The 24,706-nt window shown below is 44.3% G+C and overlaps 3 protein-coding genes and 1 non-coding gene across 4 annotated transcripts; 2 read left to right on the top strand and 2 right to left on the bottom strand.

Moving 5' to 3' along the window:
* Positions 1–199: 199 nt before the first annotated feature.
* LOC143114629 (inositol 1,4,5-triphosphate receptor associated 2) lies at positions 200–5,804 on the top strand. Its single transcript, XM_076276321.1, has 11 exons — positions 200–257; positions 452–521; positions 815–842; positions 977–1,117; positions 1,582–1,713; positions 2,154–2,304; positions 2,881–2,924; positions 3,073–3,132; positions 3,461–3,615; positions 3,905–5,124; positions 5,460–5,804. The coding sequence occupies exons 3-10, from the start codon at positions 822–824 to the stop codon at positions 4,047–4,049; spliced, it is 849 nt and encodes a 282-aa protein (XP_076132436.1). The 5' UTR covers positions 200–257; positions 452–521; positions 815–821; the 3' UTR covers positions 4,050–5,124; positions 5,460–5,804.
* A 235-nt stretch (positions 5,805–6,039) lies between these two features.
* Positions 6,040–17,385, bottom strand: inavaa (innate immunity activator a). Its single transcript, XM_076275669.1, has 10 exons — positions 17,288–17,385; positions 13,303–13,411; positions 12,748–12,881; positions 11,696–11,818; positions 11,228–11,456; positions 10,624–10,677; positions 10,105–10,351; positions 9,188–9,358; positions 7,164–8,658; positions 6,040–6,862 (listed from the first exon to the last, which is right to left on the bottom strand). Exons 2-10 carry the CDS (start codon positions 13,355–13,357, stop codon positions 6,770–6,772), a joined length of 2,601 nt encoding a protein of 866 aa, XP_076131784.1. The 5' UTR covers positions 13,358–13,411; positions 17,288–17,385; the 3' UTR covers positions 6,040–6,769.
* Positions 17,386–18,739: 1,354 nt separating this feature from the next.
* LOC143115020 (protein FAM107B) lies at positions 18,740–23,330 on the bottom strand. Its single transcript, XM_076276855.1, has 5 exons — positions 23,283–23,330; positions 21,191–21,218; positions 20,771–20,915; positions 19,903–20,047; positions 18,740–19,378 (listed from the first exon to the last, which is right to left on the bottom strand). Exons 1-5 carry the CDS (start codon positions 23,328–23,330, stop codon positions 19,271–19,273), a joined length of 474 nt encoding a protein of 157 aa, XP_076132970.1. The 3' UTR covers positions 18,740–19,270.
* Positions 23,331–24,262: 932 nt separating this feature from the next.
* On the top strand, positions 24,263–24,593 carry LOC143115667 (small Cajal body-specific RNA 2). The gene has a single exon (XR_012985270.1).
* Positions 24,594–24,706: the final 113 nt, after the last annotated feature.

The following is a 24,706-nucleotide window of genomic DNA, read 5'->3' as shown; positions in this document are numbered from 1 at the left end:
ATGAAGTACCCTACAATGAGTGTGCAGGTGAGTGAATGACCTTGAGATATTAGCATAATGTATTGAAATAAAAAGCCTAACTTGATTGATGAACAAGCAAGATTTTAATAATTTATGGATAAAAATACATGATTCTCATTATGTGGTAGGCCTATCCCATGAACGTTCCTAAATCTTTTACCAGCAGTGTGGCAGCACCTCAAAGGCTGTGCCTTTGAATAACACTGGTAATAGCAGTGAAGAGGACAGTGATGAAGGTTAGTTAACGAATCAAAGAAATCAGTTGATCATTACAAGCAATAAAATATTGCATTACATGAAATATTGAATGTGGAAATACAATTGTGACATTGTATTGTCCTGTTAATGTAGCAGATACATTTTAAAACCACATTCAGACAATTTTTTATACACAATTATTTGTTTTGGTCTGTTGGACTACTCCATGCAGATGCTCAACGAGAGGTCCTGGCTGCTTCCCTCAACCGGCTCTCTATTCTGGAGCGTCTTGGCCCAACCAGGTGATTGATTAATGAACCCTGACAGCAGCTGTCTGGGCTTGCAACGGCCACTTACAACTAGAGTCTGCTGCTGTGTGAAAAAAATTGCTGCGGCTGACAATGTTATGATATAACTGTTTATTTGGTTATTGTAGCCTATTCATTGCCTCATATAACTGTCTGTCTACCACTGTGTAGTCGTGAAACCAATCAATTGTGGGGATGGACATGATGCTCAACTTGTCATGTATGCTTTTGAGGATTTTGATCATTTTGACATCTCCTGAACCTTGATTTTTCTGCCTCCACGAAAGTGATGAGATGACTGAAGGGGAGGTGGAGGTAAGGTCACTCAACATTTTCAGTATGTGTGTAACTGTTATAACCTTTATACCTGTTATAGTAGGTCTATACCTCCTGAAATTTCCACACTGTACGCATTTTTTAATATGGAATCTGTTTATTCTCTCCCACAGAGTGCGTTCTCCCAGCTGACTCTGGCCTTCCGCTGTGACCAGTACACACTGAGCCAGCGTCTGCAGGCAGAGGAGCACGCTCGCAACAAGGCAGAGGAGAACCTGCAGCTGGAGCTGCAGAGGGGCAAAGAGGCGGTGGAGGTAACTGACCAGGGGCAGAGAGGCAGTAGCAGTAACTGACCAGAGGCAAAGAGACAGCAGGGGTATCTAGCCAGGGGCAAAAAGGCAGTGGAGGTAACTAATAGGGGGGAATGAGACGGCAGAGTATTTAACCAAGGGCAAAAAGGCATTCGATGCAAGTAACCGTGGCAGGGACATCATAGGTAACTAGGGTCAGGGCGATGGAGGTAACTAAGCAAGGGATCGGTGGTCAGTGATTGGGGATTTGATCTGTGTGTGTTCCCTTTGCTGTGTTTTTGATGATTTGTAAAATAATCTGATTTAACTGTCTCAAACTTTCCAGCAGTTTCTGTGATCAAAAGCCAAATTGTGAATGCATTCTAAATTCTAAATGCATTGTATAAGCATGCTGGTGTAGGTGTCTGTGTAGGTACCTGTTTATTTGTAAATCTTGAAGCGTTTGTTTGTGTCACTGTATTCCTCAGTTGCTGAAGGGAATGTGTTTGGACAGCAAGCGCTATAAAATCCTTCAGAAGCTGGAGTTTACGCTGGATATCCTGGGAGGAACCGTCGAGCAGGTGGCCAGAACGGCTGAGGTGCTGGGAGCTGCTCACCAGGTATATAGTGTGCATCACCTCTCTACCATCACTACATGTGATTTACAGCTCTGGAAAAAGTTAAGAGACCACTGCACATTTTTCTGATGTCATCCTACAGTTGATGACATTCGAATGAGTTGACGGTCCTATTCAAATTTGCAGTGGTCTCTTAATTTTGAATATGACCGTCAACTCAATTGAATGTCACTCAGCAACCGTAGGATGACATCAGAAAAATGTGCAGTGGTCTCTTAGTTTTTTCCAGAGCTGTATTTTTTTTTTTAATAGGTTATAGGTTTTTTCTTTTTTCTCTAATAGTTATCACTGTGCAGTTCACAGTGAACAGCATGCTGTCTTGTGAGCCTTAACAATGCTGTGTGTTCATACACATTGAGTGTACGTATTAGAGTGTGGACACTAGTGCTGAGGGGCACTCTGTGTTTCTGTGTGTGCGCCAGGAGGCCAAAGTGAGCCGCGCGGTGGAACTGATGGTGGCCCACGTAGACAACCTGCGCCAGCGGCATGACCGGCACTGTGCCGAGCTGGAGGAGACCAAGAAGCTGATCAGCGCCAGTGTGCCCATCGACCAGCCGCTGCCCGAGCTCAGAGGTGAGTCTCAACAGGACTGCAGCAGGACTGACCAGAGCACTCTTAGCAACGCTCGCCGCAGCACTTACGACAGTGGTATACCCTGCTATACCTCTTGGGGAGGATCCAGGAGAGCTGCTATTGGCTATAAACTGCAATTGCTCTTGAAAAAGAGGCTACTCACGGTGGTGGGACACGCGTCTCTGTCTCCTTGAGTAGATTAGTCATAAACTGAGGAGACTGCAGATGGGCCATTGTTAGCCTTAAACTCTTTTGTATGTTTATAATAAAATTATATGGTCAGTATTGATGTTCTGTGGCCTCATTTTCATGAAAAAATAATGACCCAACGGCACCCAGTGCCATCACAAAAATATGTTCTTTTTATTCTAGAATTCAATTTGAGTCAAAGTTCAACCTATAGCTGATCAGCTAGTGTTCTTAATATGTTGGTCTCAAAAAGACCAAAGAGGTCCCTGACGTTTGTTGCTCAGTTTGGCATTAGCAGTCAGCCATCATTTTTATACAGAAAAAAACAAACAATTTTCTCTCTTCTCTCTTTTCTCTCTTCTCTCTTGTCTCTCTCTCTTTTTGCAGAGGAAATTGAAATGCGCATTAGGACCAACAAAGACATAGGAAAGGTAACACTCTATACTCTACACTGGCTTTTTTTGTTTTCTCAGTCCCATTTTTGCAGTGGAATTTCCCCTGACACTCTACAAGTTATGAATATGGTGTTTACTTTGTGTTTCACATAGAGTTTTTTGTGTGTGTTTTTGTTTGATTTAGTATAATCTGCGACGCAGAATCAGCTCTTCTGTTCTTACAAGGCAATCCAGTCTAATCCAGGTATGATTTAGAAGACACTTAAAAATTAAGATTTAAGATAATTAAGACTTTATTTGACCCATAATTAAAGGTGCTCTAAGTGATGTTGAGTAACGTCACTTCCTGTTTTTGGAGCCTGGACTGTCTACAGAGGCCGCGTTTTGTTTACAGTGAGGTGATGTTTGCTGTATAAAATGTTTTTAGCTTAGAAACCGCGTAACATTGCTTAGAGCACCTTTAAATTAAGCTAAAAAACAAAGCTACTGTATACTTTTTTTACCCTCCCGCGTTTTTTGAAATTTGGCCCTGTAACTTTTGATTCAATCTGTTTTTTTCATGGTGCGATTAGGAGATCAAAAAACCGAAAGACAAAGAGAACCTGAATGAAGAGCTGTCCGAGGACGTTTTCACTAAACCACCAGTGACCCAGCCCCAGGGCTCTGAACCCAAGGCTGCCAGTACACCCAAGATGGAGGACGAGGAGTGCGCATCAGTGGCAGAGAGGTACTGGAGAGTAGAGGCCTTCAGTGACAACATCCTTTACACCACCTGTACTTGCTCACGGCTGCCTGTAACTTTATGTCACTTTATGTCAGGTTGAATTGAAACTGGGTTCTCTGTCACCTGTTTCAGCGGGTCATCTATCCGTTGTCGTAAAATGTAACATAAGAACCATCTGGATATTTTTAGTAGAATTTGTATTCATGGACATTCATGCTGACATTTTTACAGTATACTATTACGAAAACAACTAATTTAATGTTGCTCTGTATTGACCTCCATTTTCTTGTAGTTGTACGCAGCACGTTTCTCCAGTAGAGGGCAGCATGGAGGTTGTTATCACACAGACCTTGTCAAACGTCTCTCTCAGTGCGTGTCCAGGGCCCTCCACTGTCTCCAATCATGACGAGGTAAACCCACCGATCCCCAACAGGTAGGCACTAACAGGCGCCACCCTCATGAGAGGTCAGGTCAACAGTAACTGATTTTAGTGTTGATGTATGTTTCTTTTCTGTTGCAATACACTGATTTGATAGTTGGATATAAATGATACAGTGGTACGTGTTGTAGCTGTTTTTCTGTACTTTAAGATTATGGGAAACATTTTTGTGTGGTTTTAAAAAGAAATGACAATAGCTGTCAATTAAAACATTTCGTTTAATAGTTCTGTTCATTCTTCTGTGCTGCACTGTCATCTCTCTCGTTTCTCATTTAGTATTTTACAATGAGTGAAACAGCGCCCTCCTATATGTAATGGAATGAATGTATGGTGAAACACAGTATTACATTTCTGTCATCTCCAGAGAAGCCAGCTTGAGTTGGCAGCCCCTATCATTAAAGGAGAAATCCGGCGATTTTTCACATAGATCTCCGTTTCTCAAGGTCACCAGCTAAACAGCTAAAGCAGCCAGGCAGCTACAGCGCTACACTCTGGGGGCATGAACATGGGAGCTCATGAACATGCCCCAGATTGTAGCGCTGTAGCTGTCTGGCTGCTTTACTGTAGGTCCTGGCTGCCTGCAGCAACTCAAGTTAGGTAAAACTGATTTTTCTTTTTCGTACCGACAGTACTCAGTGACCTCGAGAAATTGAGATCTATGTTGAAAAAACATTTTCTCATTTAAGCTGTGTGAGGAAAAAAAACAATCAAATGCTATACTCTAACTGTAACCACCTTCCCCCTTTATATATTCTTTTAAAAAAGATAGAGGTCATTTGGCATCCTCGGAAATTGTTCCCACACCATGCCACTGATTATTTGTAAATAACAGGGAAATGTGCTTATTGCCTCAACACTGCTCAACTAGGTTTGAAATTTGCCATGTAATGCCATTGATGAAACTGAATACCCTTGTGCTGTTGGCCTTTTTGGTTTCTCTCTCGTGTGTCTAGACCCCCCCAGAGGGGCCTAAGAAGGAGGCAAAGGAGCAAAGCCGAGCTGGATGGGTTCTCGTCCAAAGGAAAAAGAGAAAGGCACGACTACAGTGACAGTGACACAAGTGACCCCAGCCTGTACGTTTTTGCCAAACAAATTGCATGAAAGCTGCCCTTTACTAGTGACAGAATAGAGAGATTTGGTCAGTCTAGGGACAGTTCTATGAATACCTAGGATAGTTAACTACCCGTACCCAAGTCCTTTTAAGCAAGTCACCCCACTTGGCGGCCATCTTGCAATGCACTTTGGGCAGTTATCGGGCAGCTATTTTCCTATTCAAGTGAATGAGGAAGCATTGTTGGGATATGTGTAGAGACGACTGCCTATGCATTTCTATTGAGGATTCTTTGAGTGCTGTGTCTCCTGATTAGAAAGTCTCTGAAAGATTTCTCTCATTTGGTTGCCCCCGCAGTTTCCCTCGCATCTTTGCCAGACAGCGCCTCCTAGTGCACTGGCTGCGTCACTGCCGCTGGATTCTCACCTGCGTCTACCTCACCATTCTGGTATTCATTATACTGCTAGCCATTTTCTTCTGGTTCGTGCGAACGCCTGTTCTTTGGATGTGAAAACACTTTTCACAGTTTACAAAACAACTCAGCTCAGGACAGAACTGTACTGGATAGCAATGACATTTTTATTCTTATTGTTCTAACGCATTAACACTTGACTTCCTCAGATTTGCAAGAAAAAAATCTTTATATTATTTTTGTTAACTTTGGTGTCAAATTTGGTGGCAATGATAGAAAAGAGTTGTCAGTGTAAATAAACTCAGGCTTTGGATAAACACGCTGTCTACTACGTCTGTGTCATGTCTGATTGTCTTATGTTTTCCTTTGTATTGTGTGGTACCATTGTGTTGGTGTCATTGCAGTGGTTTAGTAGATACTGATGAGACTCATTATGTAATTGTCGGTCTAACACAAATATTTGAGCATGTTGAGCATTTTTTAGGAAGGCCACAGAACATCAATACTGACCATATCATTTTATTATAAACATACAAACAGTAATTTCATACTACGTGGTTAGTAAAATACAGTATTATGTAATGAAGGGGAGTAGGTGACAGATACAGTGTGCTTTGAAATAAGTACATCTATTTGTGCTTTCCATTATATCCACGCAGTACTTTCAAAACCTTATGCTTACTGTATGATGCACAGAAATACAATCAATAGCAGCGTCTAACAAACACAAAAGCATTAAATAATTGGTATTAAATAAATTTGACTAAATATCTGCAGCAATTAAATACCTGATTAAATAATTAAGAGGCAGCCAAAGGATAGGACATATCTAAGATAATACCAGGCTTTCTACAGAAAAGTGTTCCAGACACATGGGGACTCTTGAATTAGTATTCTTAAACTCTGTAAAAACTTAATAGAATGGTAGCAAAAAAAGGCCTGGTGAACAAATCTTTTGTGGTAGGGTATAAATATATCCAAAATAAATAAATTGGCAGCAAGCCTTACAATGAAGTCTCAGACTTTAAAATTTAAGATATGTCAATTCATAAATATTCGGTTGTTTGTGCAGAAATGCCATTTAAATCAATGACTCAACACCAGTCAGTGTAATCACACTTCATACTCCAGAGGGTATACTGGAGTCCACCTGACTCATTCAAACCAAACGTTAAATAAATAACAGTCTCTGGTCGTGTGTTTGTACGAGGGTAGCAGGTCGTGGGCACCATGCACCAGTTCGGACCCACTGGGCTTAAACCTGACTCACAATCTCAGCATCCTCCTCCTCGAACCACTGCAGGGGAGTGCCGTCTGGCGCCCTCTGAAGGATGAGTATCTGCGGCGCCTGAGGTACACCAAAAGAGGAGAGCCAAATTAAAATCTGTCGTGTTGTGACCATGAATGTGCTGTAAATAAAAGACTAAGTGTGAAACTGATCCAATTACAAACCTATAACACACCATAAACAAGTTAAACTATCTTCTTAAATGTTTGAAACACAACATTTTCTGTTTAAAATAACTGTATGCTAGATGACAGTTTTAGGTTACATCTTGTGTAAGAGTGCAAGATACTGTACATGTAAGTGGTATGAATGCACTCTGGACTCATGGTAATGATAACACATGACTTATGTAGGTTTTTACCTGTTTCTGTGTGTAGGCCTGGCGATAAGCTGGCGGCTCCTGACTGGGTGATGGCTTCACGCGAAGCGAGCCCTGTCTTTCAAGCGGACGTGGCTGTGGTCCTCTGAGGCTATTGTTGCGCTGATGCCACGTCTTCAGCTCTTCACACACAATCTCCCGTGGCAACAGCCGCCGGGTGAGATGGGTGGGGTACTCCTTCAGCGAGGGGGTGCGCACCAGTCGGGCGTACGGGGGCGGGGGTGGCTTGACCACTCTTTTGGGCGAGGGGATGTCCATGGGGGAACTGTTGTTTTGGGAGACAGGTCTGGCAGGTGAAGAAGGGTCTACACGTAGTTTGTCCATCTCCACTTCGAGAGCTGACCCTTCCTTCGGCACAGCCCTGGGGATGCTGGGAGTTGGATGCTGCTGGCTGTTGTTGTTCTTATACACATGGGCATCCCTGTTTGAAGTCAGATGTTGCTGGTTGATCTTTTTAATGTGAACTTCATTGTTAGTCCCTGGTTGGTGTTGGTTGTTCCTGTTGGTGTTGTTTGTCTCACTGTTAGCTGCTGGGTGGTGCTCATTGTTAGCTGCCAGGTGGTGTCCGTTGTTAGTCGCTGGGTGCTGGCTAGTTTTAGTTACTGGGAGCTGGCTATTTGTAGTCGCTGGGAGCTGGCCATTGTTAGTCGCTGGGTGGTGCCCGTTGTTAGTCGCCGGGTGCTGGCCGTTGTTAGCCGCTGGGAGCTGGCAATGGTTAGTCGCTAGGTGCTGGCCATTTTTAGTCGCTGGGAGCTGGCAATTGTTAGTCGCTAGGTGCTGGCCATTTTTAGTCGCTGGGAGCTGGCCATTGTTATTTGCCGGGTACTGGCCATTGTGAGTTGCCGGGTGCTGGCCATTGTTAATCGCCGGGTGCTGGCTAGTTTTAGTTACTGCGAGCTGGCTATTTGTAGTCGCTGGGAGCTGGCCATTGTTAGTCGCCTGGTGGTGCCCGTTGTTAGTCACTGGGTGCTGGCCGTTGTTAGCCGCTGGGAGCTGGCAATGGTTAGTCGCTAGGTGCTGGCCATTTTTAGTCGCTGGGAGCTGGCCATTGTTATTTGCCGGGTACTGGCCATTGTGAGTTGCCGGGTGCTGGCCATTGTTAATCGCCGGGTGCTGGCCATTGTTAATCACCGGGTGCTGGCCATTGTTAATTGCTGGATGGTGCCCGTTGTTCTGGTAGCTGTGCGCTTCCGCAGGGGTGGCATTCCCCTTGTGCTGTGAACTCAGGTGGTACCCATACGGCGGCGGGATGGCTTTCCCGGACTTCGCCGAGTCGTCACGGCAGGGTGAGCCAGCGTATGATGGCACCGAGTGCTCTGAGCTGCTGTCCTCGGAGCTCGACTGGCACACAAGGCGGCGAGGCGAGTATTCCGGTGAGGTCACGGCCAGCTCGCCAACGCGTCGCCGTGGCACCCTCACTCGCCCACGACCCTGGTCTGAGCTGAACTTTCCGAAATCAGGCTTGCTCTTGGGAAGCCTGTTGGTGGTGAGAGGAGTGGAACAAAAAATAAATCTAGCTGCCTCAGCTTTTTAAAAAGCTTTTAAAGCTAAGTTAAGCTAAACATACAACACACGTGACATGCCGATGCAACTGGAGGAGTTTTTAATCTTTACTGGAGCATTTATGTTTATTTTGTTAAGGTCTGTAAAGTGAAACATTAATTCTGTATGATCTGAAATATTTTCCAAGTGCCTTTTTTAAAGGCAGTGTAAATATTTAAACCCATAATAACCTAATATGATTACTACATGGCCTTACTATACTGCCGTTCCCTCAGACATAAGAATGTAAACTTATACAAACTTCTACTGCAAGTTAAGGCACCACATAATAACTTATAGTGCCTGTTGTCAAAGATGTGGACAAAACCGTAAAAGTGCTTTTACAGTGAATCTATAGGCTGTTGTCATGACAGTAACATGACAGAGTTCAACAATTGCCAGTTGTCATGGATTTTGCCATAACAATACCGTAATACTGTAATTTTGCCGTAACAGTAGGTTACCTGAAGGACTGTGAGAGCTGGCGGCGTACGGGCAGCTCTGGGGTAGAGGGGGCGCTGCTGGACACGGTGGGCAGCAGTGCCAGGCTCCTCATGGAGGCCAGCTGCATGGGTGGCGGCAGCTCGGCCAGACGCAGGTCCACGCCAGCCTGGACAGGGGTACCAGTGGGACTGCTGCTGGTGCAGAGGAGAGAAAGAGAGAGAGAGAGAGATGACGCACACTCGCATGACACACATGGACACCTGGATGATACACACCTGAATGACAGACCTCTTTGAGCCCTTTGTGAATAGTTATCAAACTAGACATATAGGGTTGTATCAGAAGAAAGGTTGAATGAGGAGATATCTCTTAAACCAAGAATAAACAAGATCATTGGTTCATTAAATGGTGGTCATTTGATTCTGGATGTTCAACTTCATTTTTCTAAGTGCACTTCTGAGTTGATGATCTGTTTATCAGTGTTTCTTCAGATAGGAGAAAAATAGGAGAGAGGCCGCACTATGCATACATACTCTTTTATTTGCACATACGCGTTTCGGCGTGTGCCTAGAAGGCACACGCCGAAACGCGTATGTGCAAATAAAAGAGTATGTATGCATAGTGCGGCCTCTCTCCTATTTTTCTTGTATGTATAACTATCCAGGCCAGCACTCTTAAAGTTTAGAAATAGACAAATTGAGTGAAGCCTGCTCCTATCCTCACTGTCTTCAGATAGGAGCCCATATGTGCACCAGTTTGCAGTCCTCGGATCACAGAGTTAATACCCAGGGCCCACATGTCCTAATCACATGTGCATTTTCCTACGTTTCTTCAGTAAACAGAAGTGGGCATTATTAAATCTGGCTTGATAGAACAACTGAAAAGAAAGCTAACGTCACGTCCTGTCTCTGAGCGCAGCTGGTGAGCGATCGCATACCTGGACCGGCTGCTGCTGGCCGAGGTTGTCTTCTTGTTCTTCTGGTAGGGCTGGTCCAGGCTGGACTCCCTCCAGGGCGAGTTCTGGATGGGGCAGCGTTGGTAGTCCAGGCTGGAGGTGGAGCTGCTCACGCTGACGGAGGCACTCTGGGAACCGACCGAGGGGTACGGCGAGGGCGACGGGCTCAGGGAGGGTGGTGGGGGCGACTCGGTGGAGCTCGGGGCCAGTGACGGGCTGAAGTCGCTCTCTGAGGGTTCCGAAAAAACAGGTCAGAGAACCAGACATAAACAAGACTAATGTGACAGCCCAGGAGTGTGTTTATATCTGTCATTCACATTTTCTACATTAACCAAGATTATATTTTGAATACTTTCAATATATCTTTGAAATGTCATTCCTGTTTTTCCACCTTCAAAGAATGTTCAGTGACTTATGTCTCATGGCTGCTTTTATAGTTTAAAGTGATATCACTAATCTCATTACAAATAAATGTGTGTTGCTGTTAGCTACTTCTCTTACCATCATCCATAGCGGCAGCATCAGAAAGTGAACTATCATCGGAAATGCTCAAGTCTGGAAACAAACACACAAAACAAACACAAGGCATTCAGCATTCAGTTCATAAATAGCCCAAATTGACACTCACACACACACACACGAGTTTCATGAGTGTGCTGCCCATCTCCCTGATTTGCTCTCAGGTCTGTGAGCATTTACATACAGGTGAAGGGCACTCTTATTCAAAGCAGCTCAGATTACACAGATGGCAGATGGGCACGCAGGGCATGGTGGGTGTCACTGGTGCCCTGGAGCCAACTCCTGTGTGGGCGGCATTTGTCAGCTGAGCCACGTGACACTGCAATATGACCTGAATTGATGTGTCAAATAGTATAATGTTTTACTGAGCTATGTTTGCACACCTGTGTGTGTGTCTGTGTGTGTGTGTGTGTGTGTTTTGTGTGTCTCACCTCTGTTAGGAGTGGCATAACGTTTTTAATGGTGTATGTGTGGGTGTGTGTGTGTTTCAGACTTATCTCTCTGTTTGGAGAGGCACACCTGTGGTGATTTGCAACCATGGCATCTGTGGTCTGTGTGTGTGTGTGTGTGTCTCTCTCTCTCTCACCTCTCTGTTTGGCGTGGCACATCTGTGGCGATGCGCAGCCGTGGCGTATGCGGTGCTGGAAGACCGCCTCCTGCAGCGCCCTCATCTTCCTCTCCTCGCGTTTGCACTGCTGCTGACGGCTCTTCCTCACCGGCTTGCTCAGGTGCTCCTCCAGCGAGAGACGCCGTGCTGCCTCACAGATCTGCCTCTGCAGGGACAGCTCAGCCTCCAGAGAGCTGAGCACCGACTCCTATACCACATGAAACATCATATATCATTTGACAAACTTTCCTTGTGGTTTTAATACATTACATAATTGTATTTTTTTCTTATCAGACATCTTTTTATTTTTATTTTCTTGGTTAACAGATTTCCAACTTGTAACGTGTAACTGTGTGTAACTTCACGTAAAGCAATGCTACCATTAACCCCCATCTATGGTGGCCTGTCTGTGCCAAAACAGGTCACACAACTCTGTGCTCTTCTCACCTCTCCGTCCTGGTGAATGAGCCCCTCGTCCAGTTTGAATGCAGCTCCGATCCGCCGGCGGACGTGCGGGGGCTTCTCGTCAGGGGTCAGAGGGTAGTCAGGAGACAGCTTGCCCGTCAGCTCCTAACAAACGCAAAGCCACATTATACTTTTAACACATGTACTTACACATTTATGATTTTGCTGAACAGTCAGACACACAACTATGTTACAAACCGAGTAAAACACAAACAAACAGTATCTGGGAGAGACCCATTTCAAAGAGATGTGCTGATATTCAATGCCAAAACGGCCAATTCAAGGCCAAGAGCTAACTGCCATTGACTTGTGAGAAACTTGCTCATAACTTTGTGCAACGTAAATAAGGGCATTCATGACATGCCTCCACGGCCTGGTTGTTTTGTCTCAGCCTAATTTATGGTCTCCCCTTCCCTCTGTGTTAGCGATGGGGAGTCTGAATAAAACATCTAAAGAAACATCTGTTCCCCCGAGCCCCGCTCGGCTGCGGCCATGCTGCCCAGCACACTGGCCCTGTGTGGTAAACAAAAGCCTTTCATTAGGGCAGCCAGCTGATTTACAGTCCTGAGTACAGAGCTGGAGCTGAGGAGAGCACCACACAGCTCAGCCATCTACAGCAGACAAGCATGGGGCAATCATCCAATTAGATGATGTACTTTCACAAACTGTTTGTTTATTTTTATATAAACTTTCACGTCATGCCTTTCAAAGAAAGAGGCATTAGATGAACTAGAGAAGGTAGGAAGAGGAGGATACCACTTCTGCTAATGGCTTCTTTATAATGTCGCTGATAACTATAGCAACATATTATTTGTAAATACAATTGATAGAAAGGCTGCCAGGTTTTGTTCCTATGTGTATGAGGACTGTTTCCAGAATTTCAAAATGTTCTTTTTTGTTCTTTGTACTTTTTGTTGTGTGTTGTGTGTGTCTGTGTCTGTGGTGTGCGTGTGTGTGTGTGTATGAGTGTTTGTGTGTGTGTGTGTATGAGTGTTTGTGTGTGTGTGTGTGTGTGTGTGTGTGTGTGAACTCACCGCCTCCCGTATGCACAGCTTCCTAAGCTCGAGCAGACACAGCCCTAGCCGCTCCTCCAGTGCCTGGTGCTTGAGGCGCATGGCCCGTGTGTGTGTGGTCAGGTCCTTTATGGGCGACGTGGGGCTGTCTGAGCCTGGGACACAAACCAGAAGCATCTCACTTGTTTGCTCACAGACGGTTTCCAATAAACTAGGCAACAGTTCCCGTAAAACTCTGACAGTCACCATTCCAGTAAAATTGAATGTTGAAGTATTGTTGTTTGGCACACTGTGACAACAATGGAATAGCCTATTAAACTAACAATAACCTTCTTTACTTCTGGGGAATTATTTCACATACACCCTTCTGAGTTCCAGCTAGGAGTCACAATTCTAAACAATGCTGACCATAATGGAACAACCAATCACAAAACAATATATATATATATTCATATATGCACATGTATACCTACAATGTAGACACCTCTTTTGATCAAAATCTATAAAATGCAGTACTTCTGACTAAAACTTGAAGCCAGGCTGTGATGCTGGTTGCATAAAAAAATCTGTGCTTACCAGAGTGTAGCATGATGCCACTGTCTGAGTCACTGATGTCCTCCTTGCAGTCCATGTCTTTGTGACAAAGCCTTTTGTCTTGACTTCAGAAGAAAGCTTTAAATGGTACCTGTTGGAAATAAAAACATCCACCTAAGATGACAGACCTTTTCCTTTGAAAAAAAAAATTGCAAATAAAAATGGTGAGGAACAGTGATAAACAGAAGAGTCTCTAAAGCAATGCTACAGTGTCCATACTGCTGGAAGACTTTCTGCCTGTTGTTCAAAGCTTTGCAGAAGTGATTTGTTTGGCCCTTCCTCCACACTCCTCTGTTTTGAATATGCCTTCCCCTCTAACACACACACACACACACACACACACTCACCCCCCCACACCTGCTGGCACACTTTGCTCACACACAAAAGCAGTGGCTGACCTCACAGTTGACTGCTCATGTGCAGGGGGAGGCTGAAGTGTCTGTGTGTGTGTGTGTGTGTGTGTGTGTGTGTGTGCGTGAAAGGGGGGGTTAGCCTATTCAAACCCCAGCACCATGGATACGGTGAAACCCCCGCCACTCGCCCCTTGTGCAGTGTGTCGCAATGGCTTGTGCATGTGACGGACTTTCTTTCTTTGAGAAACTGCCCCAATACCCCAGCCCACCCCCCCTCCAAAAAGAAAGCAGATGGCCACGCGTATTACCCCTCTCTTATAGGCTGCACCTGCTGCTTCAATACATGACCCCCCTCATACACAGACACGCACGCTCGCAGGCACGCACAAACAGACATGCACACACACACACATATCCAATGCTTCCAGGCATGCACTTTTAAAGGCATGTACACACACACACACACACACACACCAGACTTTCAGCAAAATATCCACCCAAGCTTTGAAGAGCATCTTACTTCTGACCACCTCAGGCTCTCTCAGTCGTAACTCACACTAGATGTGCTGATCTCTAATTACACAAACGATGCGAATGTCACTATCCATACGGCTATATATATATATATACTGTATGTAGGGCTGAATTTAATTAAGACTTGCCCGACAGGATGTCCTGTTTGCATATCAGAGGGAAGTATGAGCAGGACGAGCCCAGGGCACTGGACTGGGGAGGAAGTGGATGGACAAACTTGATTCACGTGAGCGATAGGCACACTACACTACAGAGCGACTGAGGGAGGACAAGAGACCGCATGATAAAGAGATTCTATTTATGTTGTTTGGGGTTGAGTTTCTTTTCACTGACTCTCACATGTCTTGTCATCTACCATGATTGTCCTGAAACGTTCGGCTCTGTTACAAAGATCCTTTTTATAGCCGGTAATAAGATTTAGGGATGATATTAGTTTCCCCTCACAGCAAGTCAACCCAGGTCATCTGCTGTGCTAGTTGTAGTGTAACAAGGCCCTGGCAGAAGAAACAGAAACTGCTGTTGTTTTGCTTGAGCTCTGCTCGTTGTTGCGATCCCGTTGAGTGACACCATTCTGTGAAACCCACTGCAGTAAATGTGTGCATATCTGGGATATAAGGGGATGCAAAATAGTTCAGCAGCCCAGAGGAAGCTGTTAGGCTTGTAATCAGTGCTCTGTTGCTCCAGATCACTATCATCATCAGTGTGGCGAGGAGGATCCCTCTCACATGGGATGGTATAGGATGGGAGCGTCTGACTGGCAGGATGTTATTCTGGTGTTCCTAATGACAGCTCGCATTCAACAGAGTAAACTTATTTGCACAGTCGCAGCGCTGAGTGTGTGTGTGTGTGTGTGTGTGTCCGTGTGTGTGTCGGAGGGAGGTGTGTGTGTGTGTGTGTGTGGGGGGGGGGGGTTGAGGGGACAAAAGAGCCCAGCGTGGACTCACTGCTGCTTATCAAAACGGCCCTGACAAAAGGGCCGTAGCGCCACGCTAATGCGGCTAATCCACGCGAAAGGCCGCTGTATCCGCTCATCTATCCCACCCAGGACCCACACACAAAACTCATGGCCTTTCATTCCCATATGAGGAGAGAAAATCCTTCTCATCTGACGACTACTATATCGTTATTATGTGGTGGTATCCTGCTCTTCCTCCTCCCTCCTCTGGTTAATCTAATGGCCCTGTCTTTGAAAAGCATGTAGTGAAAGTTTTTTTTTTTTTTTACAAAAGTAAACAGTTTATAAAAGTAGCCCAAACAATCACATTAGATGATTGCCCTCGCTTAATTGTCTCTTGTAGATGGTTGTTGTGCTTTGTGGTGGTGCCCCATATAAAAAGACCTCAGCTCTGAATTCATGACTGTAAATCTGATGGGCCCATGATGAAAGTCTACTTATCCCCACTCATTCCCCTATGAGGACAGAAAGTCCTTCTCATCTGAGGAAGACTGTCTAGCAACTCATCTCTCCGCCACTTCCTCCTCGCCCATTACAGCTCATCACAGAGTGTTTTAATAGTGTCAGCAATCAGCAGTCAAGGTAATTATGAGGCGAATGGCAGCATGGTCTGAGCGGCAACAGGAAGTCAGATCAGAGACAGGCAGCACGAGGAGCAGCACAGCAGCTATTCTATCCTCTCCATCTCGCCTGCAGCCAGGATGACCGAATGGATGGACGGCTACACCCGTCCTCGCCACGCACTGGAGCGTGGAGACGTCACATCAGCGGAAATGGCTGTTTACAGGCAGTGATTATGATGTGGAGTCACTGCTGTTGCATGTCTGCTGCTCTTGACTCGAACCCCTCCACCACCCTTTCCCAGGAGAGAAAGAGAGGAAGGGGAGGAGAGAGAGAGAGAGTGAAAGAGAGAGCAAAAGAGAGAAAGAGAGAGAGAGAGAGAGAGAGAGAGAGAGAGAGAGAGAGAGAGAGAAAGATGGAGGGAGGGAGACAGAAAGGGAGAGACGTGATCTTCTGGAATGCCTCCACAGCCGCAGAGGCTGCCTCTGTGGCCACAGCCCTGGAACTGCCGACGTGGGCCCGCCAGGGAAACTCTGAGGGATATTTGAAACCATCCCAAGACATATGCGAAGCCTATAATTAAGTGAATGCTGAATCAAGTAGATGCTGTTGTTACGGGACAGACAGAACGACTTTACAGTATGGCTTCAGTATGGGTTCAGTCTCAAACAGCAGCAGCCAAAAGCCATTCAGCAAAAAAGAGGTCATCATCATCATCATCCATGCGCTGAGAACACCTCTTTAAAAGAAGCACTTTCTGGGATTAATACGCCTAACAGAGAAGAGGTCATTTGTGGATAAGCAAAGGAAATACTGCTATTCAATTAGACCCACAAACTCGTATGGTAACAAAGTTACACAAAAAAGACCCCTTTGTGTAGCCTACTAGAGCAGGCTGGAGCATTTATTCATTTAGCAGACACAATTAGCCTAATGGCTTACAATGTGCTTGGTACAAAGAAGGGTTATCATTCCTTGTGTTGGCTAAAATGGATTGGGTCATAGTGCCACAGACCCTCTGCTAACTCACAGCAAGCAGCCTAATAGCCTATATTTAGCTATAATTGGACTACCAAAGACCTAAAGTTACCAAGAATTACTCAATTCTGCACAGTAAATTAGGAGATGAACATCAAGTGGCCATGTTATCAGGTTAGTGTATAGTATGCTATAGTTACAGAATATCTATAATATAAACACTAGAAAAGGTTTGATTGGCATTCAGAACATGCCTTGAGAGGCACTCCCAGCAGCCTAAATGTAGATGCTTATTTCAGATGTGTGATAATATAATAAGGTCACGTTGCTTGCTTCATTGTATGGGAAAACGTAGCCCAGTCCATCACACTAATGTTCTTATATTCGTTACAATAAAAGAGAAGACAAAAACTGTTCTACTGAATGACTGATGTTCCATTTACATAACTTAGACAAAGTCATAACACAACAGTAACCATTGACATCGTGATCACATGGAAGTTACTGTCCAAGTCTATAAAAGCGAGATAAACCTTGTTTGACTTAATTTGCCATCCTTGACAAGCGTTCGCAATTGTTTAAATACCTTTAAGTTGTTGTGGTAGATCCGTGACCCATACAATTACGGGAATGCTAATCCATATCCTCAGTCGCTCCAACTTTTCCTGAGAACACAGATGAGAAGTCTCGCTGAACATCAGATGTTGCAAGGACAGTCGCACACGGGGGCGACGATGCATCCGAGGGGCGTACTCGTGCGGGACATCTGTCCTATGGGCTGTACCATTCGTCTTTGGGGGAGTGGCTGTTTTCGTTCTATATGATTAAGAATGTATAGTGTTATAGATATTTAATGAGTAAATATTTGTCAGATTAAGGAAAGGTTGGAAGTCTACCTCAGGCTTGCTCAGACTTGAACAGGCCTTTACTGAAGAACATAAAACGTTTTGAGTTGGGAGGTTCCCCCTAAAACAGCCATTCTTCCGACGAAGAATTTGTAACAGACGCTACAAGACCTCTTTCACGGGCAGCACACGACACTACGGGGGTAGGAGAGAGTGGGCACTGAGAGGGGGCCAAGGAACAATGGAGCAGTGAAAAAGTTAAACAAGAGGCGAGTGCCCGAGACAGCTGGTGAATAGTCCCTTCGGCCTGATGAATAGTGTCCACACAGACTCCTTCACCGGTATTGTGTTGCTCATTTGCTTCAGGCCCAAGTATTAATTTCAGTTTTGCCTCTGCAGAGCTCCCTTTATGAGTGGGTCTCTGTCTGTGACTTGGATGGAATATGAATGTTTATCATAATGAGAATATAAGATGGGGGCAGTGTGTCTCTAACGCAGGGCACTTAATGCCCTCCTACTCAAATATGCCCCAAAACACCCACCCCCAAAACGCACACACAAGTATGCAAACACGCACACAAAGCTACACACACAGAGCAGCCACACCCCTGTTTGTCTGCTCAAGTCGGGGTTAGGCCTACTCACTTTTCAAAGAAGATGGGGAGGCAGCTAGCAGGGGCCATGGCTGTCAGAGCAGATGGTGAGCTTTCCTTCCACGGCACGTTTCGAAATGAAAAGACTCAGCTAATTAAATGCCCTTCATTTCCATGAGAATGGGGAGAAGAGAGCTTTGGGGGGGATTGCTCTGGCCCCTGGGGTTTAGGAGGGAGCCACCTGTGAATCTATCGGATGTTTCCAGAGCCTCTGCGTCCACAGCCGACACACACATGGAGATGGACATGTCATAAACTAACTCTTAGTCAATGTCCAATATACACATTGGCCTATCAAAATGATTAGGTGACATCAGACATTCAGTGGAATTAATAAATGATAATCCTGTTGTGAGTTGATAGGGAAACGTTTGTAAATGAAAAGCCAGCCAGGCACAATGGCTGAAATTTTCATAATACTTCTGACATTAAAATTGTTGAATATATTTGCATGATAAAAAAGGACATCATATACAATATGTCAAAGATCCTAACCTGTTGGTTTTGTCCCGAAGAAAGTGAGGTAAAATGAAGGTTGGAAACATGGTCAAAGGAGTTTATTTGTTTGTATGTAATTTCCCCCTTTATAAGCATCAGTCTGACCATAGCAAAGGTCATGTGTGCTTGTATGTAACTGTCCTGCCTTCTACAGTATAGCATTACATGGGTTTCTTACAAATGATAAAATAATTATAGTATCAATTATGAATACAAATGGTATTTGAAAGAACTGGTCAAACTTAAGACAATGACACAGGGATGGCCTGTTTTCACATTCTTTCTCTTGTAAGTAAAAAAAAAGATGAAATAGAAAATAATGCATTCACAGAACAATTACTCCAAACCACCAGGCTCAATATTCACTTCAGTTAGAAGTTTTTGCCTCTAAGTATGAAGAAAATCAGCTTGGGTATTCAGCACTATTATAATGTCAGTCCACTCATCATCAATGTGTTCCCATACATTGTTGACATCACTAACACTAACACTAACAACTTTTTTTCACTGGTCACAAAGGAAAGGACATTCCGGTCCAGACTCGCGTCCAGACTCTGGCTGTGGAATGGTGTCTCAGGCACTTTCGTCACACAGGTTAATGTGTCGTAGCTTCTCCTTCACGCGCACAAACTCGGGGATGTTCACCTGGCCCTCTCGCCTCCTCAGCTCCTCCTGTTCATACTGCAGCACATGGTAACAACACACACACATACACACACACACACACACACACACACACACACACACACACACACACGGACACATCACTTTTACTGTAAGGGAAATTTGCTCAACCCCCCCTCCCCCGCCACACACACACACACACACACACACACAACCACACACTTTTTATGGACACAGGTGTTGCCACACCCACACTGTCTGTCACTTTGTTCTGGAATACTAAACTAACAGAGACAGCTATATTAAGCAAATAAACAAACTAATCAGAGACAGTTATTTAGCATAGTAGAGACAAACTAATCAGAGACAGCTAGCTTATACAGTTATTTACAGTTGTTTAGTTGTGCCCAATCAACAGGGAAGTCATTTGAAAGAAATATGTGTTATAAATGCTGTGGCTTCAATAAATCACTTACTTCACATACTCTCCAATTTTGCCAATATGGTTTTCACATTGTGTGGAAAGGAATGGAATTACTGATAAAAGCAGAGAGAATATGTATGTATAGTAGTTGGCTCACCTCCTGCAGCCTGAGCTGGCGTTTGCGGAGCTCCTGCTCCAGGTCAGAGGGCGGGCGGAGGGCCAACTCCTGCTCCCGGTCCTGGTCCAGCCGCCGCTGCTCCAGAACGCGCTTCAGCTCCGGCTTCTCCTCCAGGTGCAGGCCTCTGATTGGACACACACAGGTCACATGACTACAAGGGATGTTTCCTGATCACATTTCAGCTATGGGTCACATCACATCTCACATCATGCTTTGTTAGGTAATTGACCAACTTCTTTATATTGACATCATCATCCCACTATATGTAGAATCTGAGTTATCTTGAAGTCGCCATGTGATGGCATAATGCAATAATCTTGCTTTGCCTTGCTGTTCTTGGTACAGTGACTCAATAGCACCCCTTGAGGTACAAAGTGGTATTATTGGAGGATGGGCTAGGAGCCTTCTAGGGATATCTTTATTTACTCACATATAGCACATTTAATGACACCTAAAGCTGCAGTGGTGCATTCAGACTGTATGTGTCAGATAGATAGATAGATAGATAGATAGATAGATACTTTATTGATCCCCAGGGGAAATTCATCACCCTTGTAAAGGTAAAAATTCTTTAAAAACTACATAGAAGAGCAAGACCAACTGGACAAAGGACATCGTGAGAGAGCCTCCATGAATTATGCTATGGTATACAATATTTTCAATAAAACATTGAACATTAGACAGTGCAATATTATCCTTATCTATTTGTGTAATACAGGTCAGGGAATGATTTCCCCTTTGTTATTTCAATGTGTAAATCAATGCTGATTTATATTATGAATTTCAGCTGTGTGGCTCAACCATTTGCCCATCCACCTGCTTCAGATGGCCCCTTCGCCCTGCTCACCTCTTGTGGCTGAGGAGAAGCTCCCGGTGCAGGCCCTGGTGACTGGGCGTCTCTGGGGAAGTGGCGTTGAGCTTCCGGAATATGGTGACCTCCTCACCATTCTCTGTCGCCGAGCGCGACACAGATGATTGACATACAAAGTTCTCTGTAAAGTGAGCAGAATGCAAGACAAATATCAGAAACATGATCTTTAATTGTGAAAATTAATTGTGAACTGCTAATCTTATTGTGAACTGCTACCACATGAAAATGCAAAATGGTGTGATTTTTACTTATGGAAATCACTCAATGAAAGTGCAATCACTCAATCCCTGAAAAGGGCATATCTTAAAACGAATGTGTTGTCCCTATCTAGACACAGAAATGTGTTAAAAACAATGCAAGAGTTTTAAGAGTGTAGAAAAAAAAGGTTTCTAGTACCTTTTTTATGGTGACGAAAACCAGGTCGCTGAAGACGGAGGTTCAGTTATGGGACAAACAAAACAAAACATTTCCATCATTTTAAAGTCATAGTAGTTGTTTTCTTTTGCATTTCATTCACACTGTATACTGCATGTTGTAACATGTTGACCTCGTGTTTCTCCTGCGTGAACCAAATCAACATTTTAAAATACCAGTGTGGCACATGCCCTCATTAGTACCAGTGCCACCAATGTAAGAGACGCCACTGGAGTCTTCCATGACCTCAGATGGATTTAGACTGCAGTTACCTAAGCGCTAAAAGAGGACATGCCCACTGGGCTCACAGGTAGGCTAGGTGAAATTTATTCACTTGAGACTGGTGCATGGGACTGGTGCAGTGTTAAGGTAACTGTGATTGATCCAATCTGAATTTTTATCAAGTCAAGTCTAGCTTATATACCATACTCCCCCTTGGCTTAACCTCATATCATCTTGAAAGATTATGGAGTGACTTCCATTATGCATATGCAATAAAATATAATATCAAATAAGGCCACAGTGAATGTTAAAAATAAGTCAAATTGAAGGCCATTAAAAGTGATGATACTCAAACTAATGAACATCTTTAACCATGTACAATATATGTAATATAGGAATAATGTATATAATCGTGGTATAGAATTACTGATTTGGCTGACCCATTTGTTCAAATTTCTGTAATTTCTAACCAAGGTTTATACATGGCAACATTTCTTCAGCTATGAGGTTAATACACAGGGGCTTGCCATGCGGTTTATACACAGTGCGGCTAATACATGGGAAGTCACTGTAATAACAAAGCCAAACCAATCAATCAAAATCAAAAGCATACATAAGCCATGTCAACTCTATAAAACACATCACAATTGACACAGATTAGAGTTCCATATTAAAAGTGCAGTTCAGTTATAACCTCACAAGTACGCTGACTCCCAACGATTAAAACTTAAAAAAGAAAGTGGAATGAAAGATTAAAGTGTGGCTTGAGAGATAGCATGCCAACCTAACTTGACTCGTACATGGAGGTGCCATGATAGCCGATTAGATGGTTGCTATTGCTCAGCATCTCACCAGTGACCTCAGTTTACATCTGCAACAGTCATGCCACGCTGCCATGTCCGCCATGTCTGGCATGCCTGCGTGCCCATCCGTATATCGGGATGGGCTGCTATCTATGGCACTTGGATCTCTCTGCTATCTCGGGCACTGGTAAGCCTCCAGAGGCTGCCCTGCTTCTCTCTGCCTGCCCGCAAGCCCGGCAGGGTGCTTATCTGGGAAATGAGGGATAAATAGTGGCTGATCCTCAGAGTGCCACACTTGCAGTGGGATCCAAGGGGCCTCTGTGTGTGTGTGTGTGTGTGTATGTGTTTGTGTGTGCGTGTGTGTGTGTTTGTTTGTATGTTTGTTTGTTTGTTTTCCTACCAGACCTGTGTGACCTCTCGTTGTCTTTCTTTCTTTGGATGAAACGTGTGCTGGACAAGACAAAGAATTTTACGTTGTTCTGCCACAATACGCACATTATGAATATACAATGGCACTTTTGCTTTTGGAAGGGATACGATGGCTAACACCTCAGGGTCAGAGACTTAAGAAAGTGTGTGATGATAATACTATGAAGCACATACACAGATGGTTTGTGATGGTCTATGTGACCTCCAGTGCAGACAGAGTCAACAGAACATGGCATTAAGTGATTAGTCTGATGTTTGACATCTTACCGGACACTAGGTGTTTTCCTTAACAGAAAATATATGCTGATAAAACATATTTTTGTTTACGTTTAGATTTGTAAGTCTTCTAGAATTTCATTTATTCATATCACAATTACATCATTATCATCACCACTCCAGATTTCCATGACTTTTGATCAGGTTTACAACTGAGGCACAGATGATGTTGTAGGCTGCCCATGTTTTCAGTGCTGTGGTCTTTAGCAGCTTCCAGTCAATGGAGGTCATACTATCACACTCCTCACTTTCTCATGTTCTCTCCACTGTGTTGCGGTCATCTTTAACTGACTTCACTTTTACTGAGTTTTTGTACTGAGGTAAAGTATAAAAATGATACTCACCTCAACAGTGATAGCTGCCTGTCTCTTTGCTGCGCCCAGGTCCAGCATCGTGCAGTTGACGGTGAGCGTCCAGACGTCAGTGTGGCTAGTACGGCACTATCAACACTGGTAGTAGACAGCCTCCGCTCAATCTCATTACACCATTCAAGATTAACTAGCAGCACAGTCCTGAGTCCACTGAACACAAGATTAGCTAATTGCCGTCGACACCCGTGCTCCTTTTAACCGAAGATAACTCGGGGGCCCCCCCGCCCTTCTCCCCGCCAGATTTTCTGTCTCACCCATTTGAGCTGCTAATGCTTCACAGTTCACACACACACAAGGACACAAATCTCATGGCATGAAATTGAAAAGAATTTAGGCAGAAAACTGCAAAAATGTGCAGTTATATTGCCATTTTTAAGTTTCATGTCCAAAATACTGCATTTTTGCAGTAAAGTGAGGTAGGCCTAGTTGAAATGCATTTTTCATGTACACAATACTGCATTCCTGCATAGCCTATAAACTTCCCCAAAAACTGCTACTTTGACACAAATCTGCTGTTATTTTTGCAAGGGTTGCCATGGATGAATCTTTTGGTTTTCTTTTTGTGCGCGGGTGTGAGAGAGGATGTGTGCATGTGCAGGAATGTAGAGAACAGTAGAGGGCAGCAGTCTTCGTCTGCGAACAAGGTGACCGATGAACACCTCTGTCATCATCTAGCCTACCCAAATTCACATTAGGCTACTCGGCACACTGTCCCCGCATGTTATGGCTGCGGTAATCGTTGGGGACATCCTACTCGAATATTTACTAGCGACTATCTTTGAATGTTTTTTCTCATCAACATCTGACTGCAATGTCCTCCTCCCCACCACTGGGGGCGCGCTCACATTTTCAATAGACCTCTCAGCAATCTGACGTCACCAAATCATATAAATTACCCACAACCCGGAGGTGTTTCATTTGAATGATTGTTCGTGTGGTGTTTGGTCTATGTTTGGTGAGTGAGTGAGTGAGAGTGTGCTTGAATGTGATGTGTGGAGAGATGTGTGCTTGAATGTTTGTGTTGTTTGTATAATTCTTAAAAATCTACACCGTGATCTTATTTGATCCAATCGGATTTCTGCCCTCGTCCGATTCGGAAATGATAAAATCCGATATGCGAGCCAGCTTGGCGATGTGCATGAGGCATCTCACAAACTTTGGGGCATACACAAGAAATTGTGGTTTGAAGTGATGAATTGATCAGATATACTAGTTCGGAAGAGGCGTTGGGTTTTAACCCTTGCTTTCGCCCGGACAATGAGTATAGAGGCGATTCTGATCCTACCACAACATGCTGCCACTGAACTCAGATGTTTCGGCTTAATTTAGCTATCTATGCTAACGTTACCTTGAACTAACTACGTAATGGTAACTCTCAGTATTGGGCAAAAGGTTTT

This window comes from Alosa pseudoharengus, unplaced genomic scaffold (genome assembly GCF_046254945.1).
Source record: "Alosa pseudoharengus isolate Yale_2024_CS ecotype anadromous, Long Island Sound unplaced genomic scaffold, YU_APseudo_1.1 YU_APseudo_1.1_scf_9, whole genome shotgun sequence".
NCBI classification, from domain to species: domain Eukaryota; kingdom Metazoa; phylum Chordata; class Actinopteri; order Clupeiformes; family Clupeidae; genus Alosa; species Alosa pseudoharengus.
Note: the sequence above shows the minus strand (reverse complement) of the source record. Positions and strands in the feature narration are given on the sequence as shown.

Bases quoted from the DNA above. Each gene is read 5' to 3' on its own strand.
- LOC143114629 (XM_076276321.1), top strand. From the start codon at position 822: ATGACTGAAGGGGAGGTGGAG. The intron at 3,133-3,460 runs GTATGATTTAGA...TGGTGCGATTAG, and splicing joins GGCAATCCAGTCTAATCCAG to GAGATCAAAAAACCGAAAGA. The intron at 3,616-3,904 runs GTACTGGAGAGT...ATTTTCTTGTAG, and splicing joins TGCGCATCAGTGGCAGAGAG to TTGTACGCAGCACGTTTCTC.
- inavaa (XM_076275669.1), bottom strand. From the start codon at position 13,357: ATGGACTGCAAGGAGGACATCAGTGACTCAGACAGTGGCATCATGCTA. The intron at 12,882-13,302 runs GTAAGCACAGAT...TTTGTGTCCCAG, and splicing joins TGGCATCATGCTACACTCTG to GCTCAGACAGCCCCACGTCG. The intron at 11,819-12,747 runs GTGAGTTCACAC...TGCGTTTGTTAG, and splicing joins AGCTGTGCATACGGGAGGCG to GAGCTGACGGGCAAGCTGTC.
- LOC143115020 (XM_076276855.1), bottom strand. From the start codon at position 23,330: ATGCTGGACCTGGGCGCAGCAAAGAGACAGGCAGCTATCACTGTTGAG. The intron at 20,916-21,190 runs GTACTAGAAACC...CTCACTTTACAG, and splicing joins TTTTCGTCACCATAAAAAAG to AGAACTTTGTATGTCAATCA. The intron at 19,379-19,902 runs GTGAGCCAACTA...CATGTGCTGCAG, and splicing joins GCCAGCTCAGGCTGCAGGAG to TATGAACAGGAGGAGCTGAG.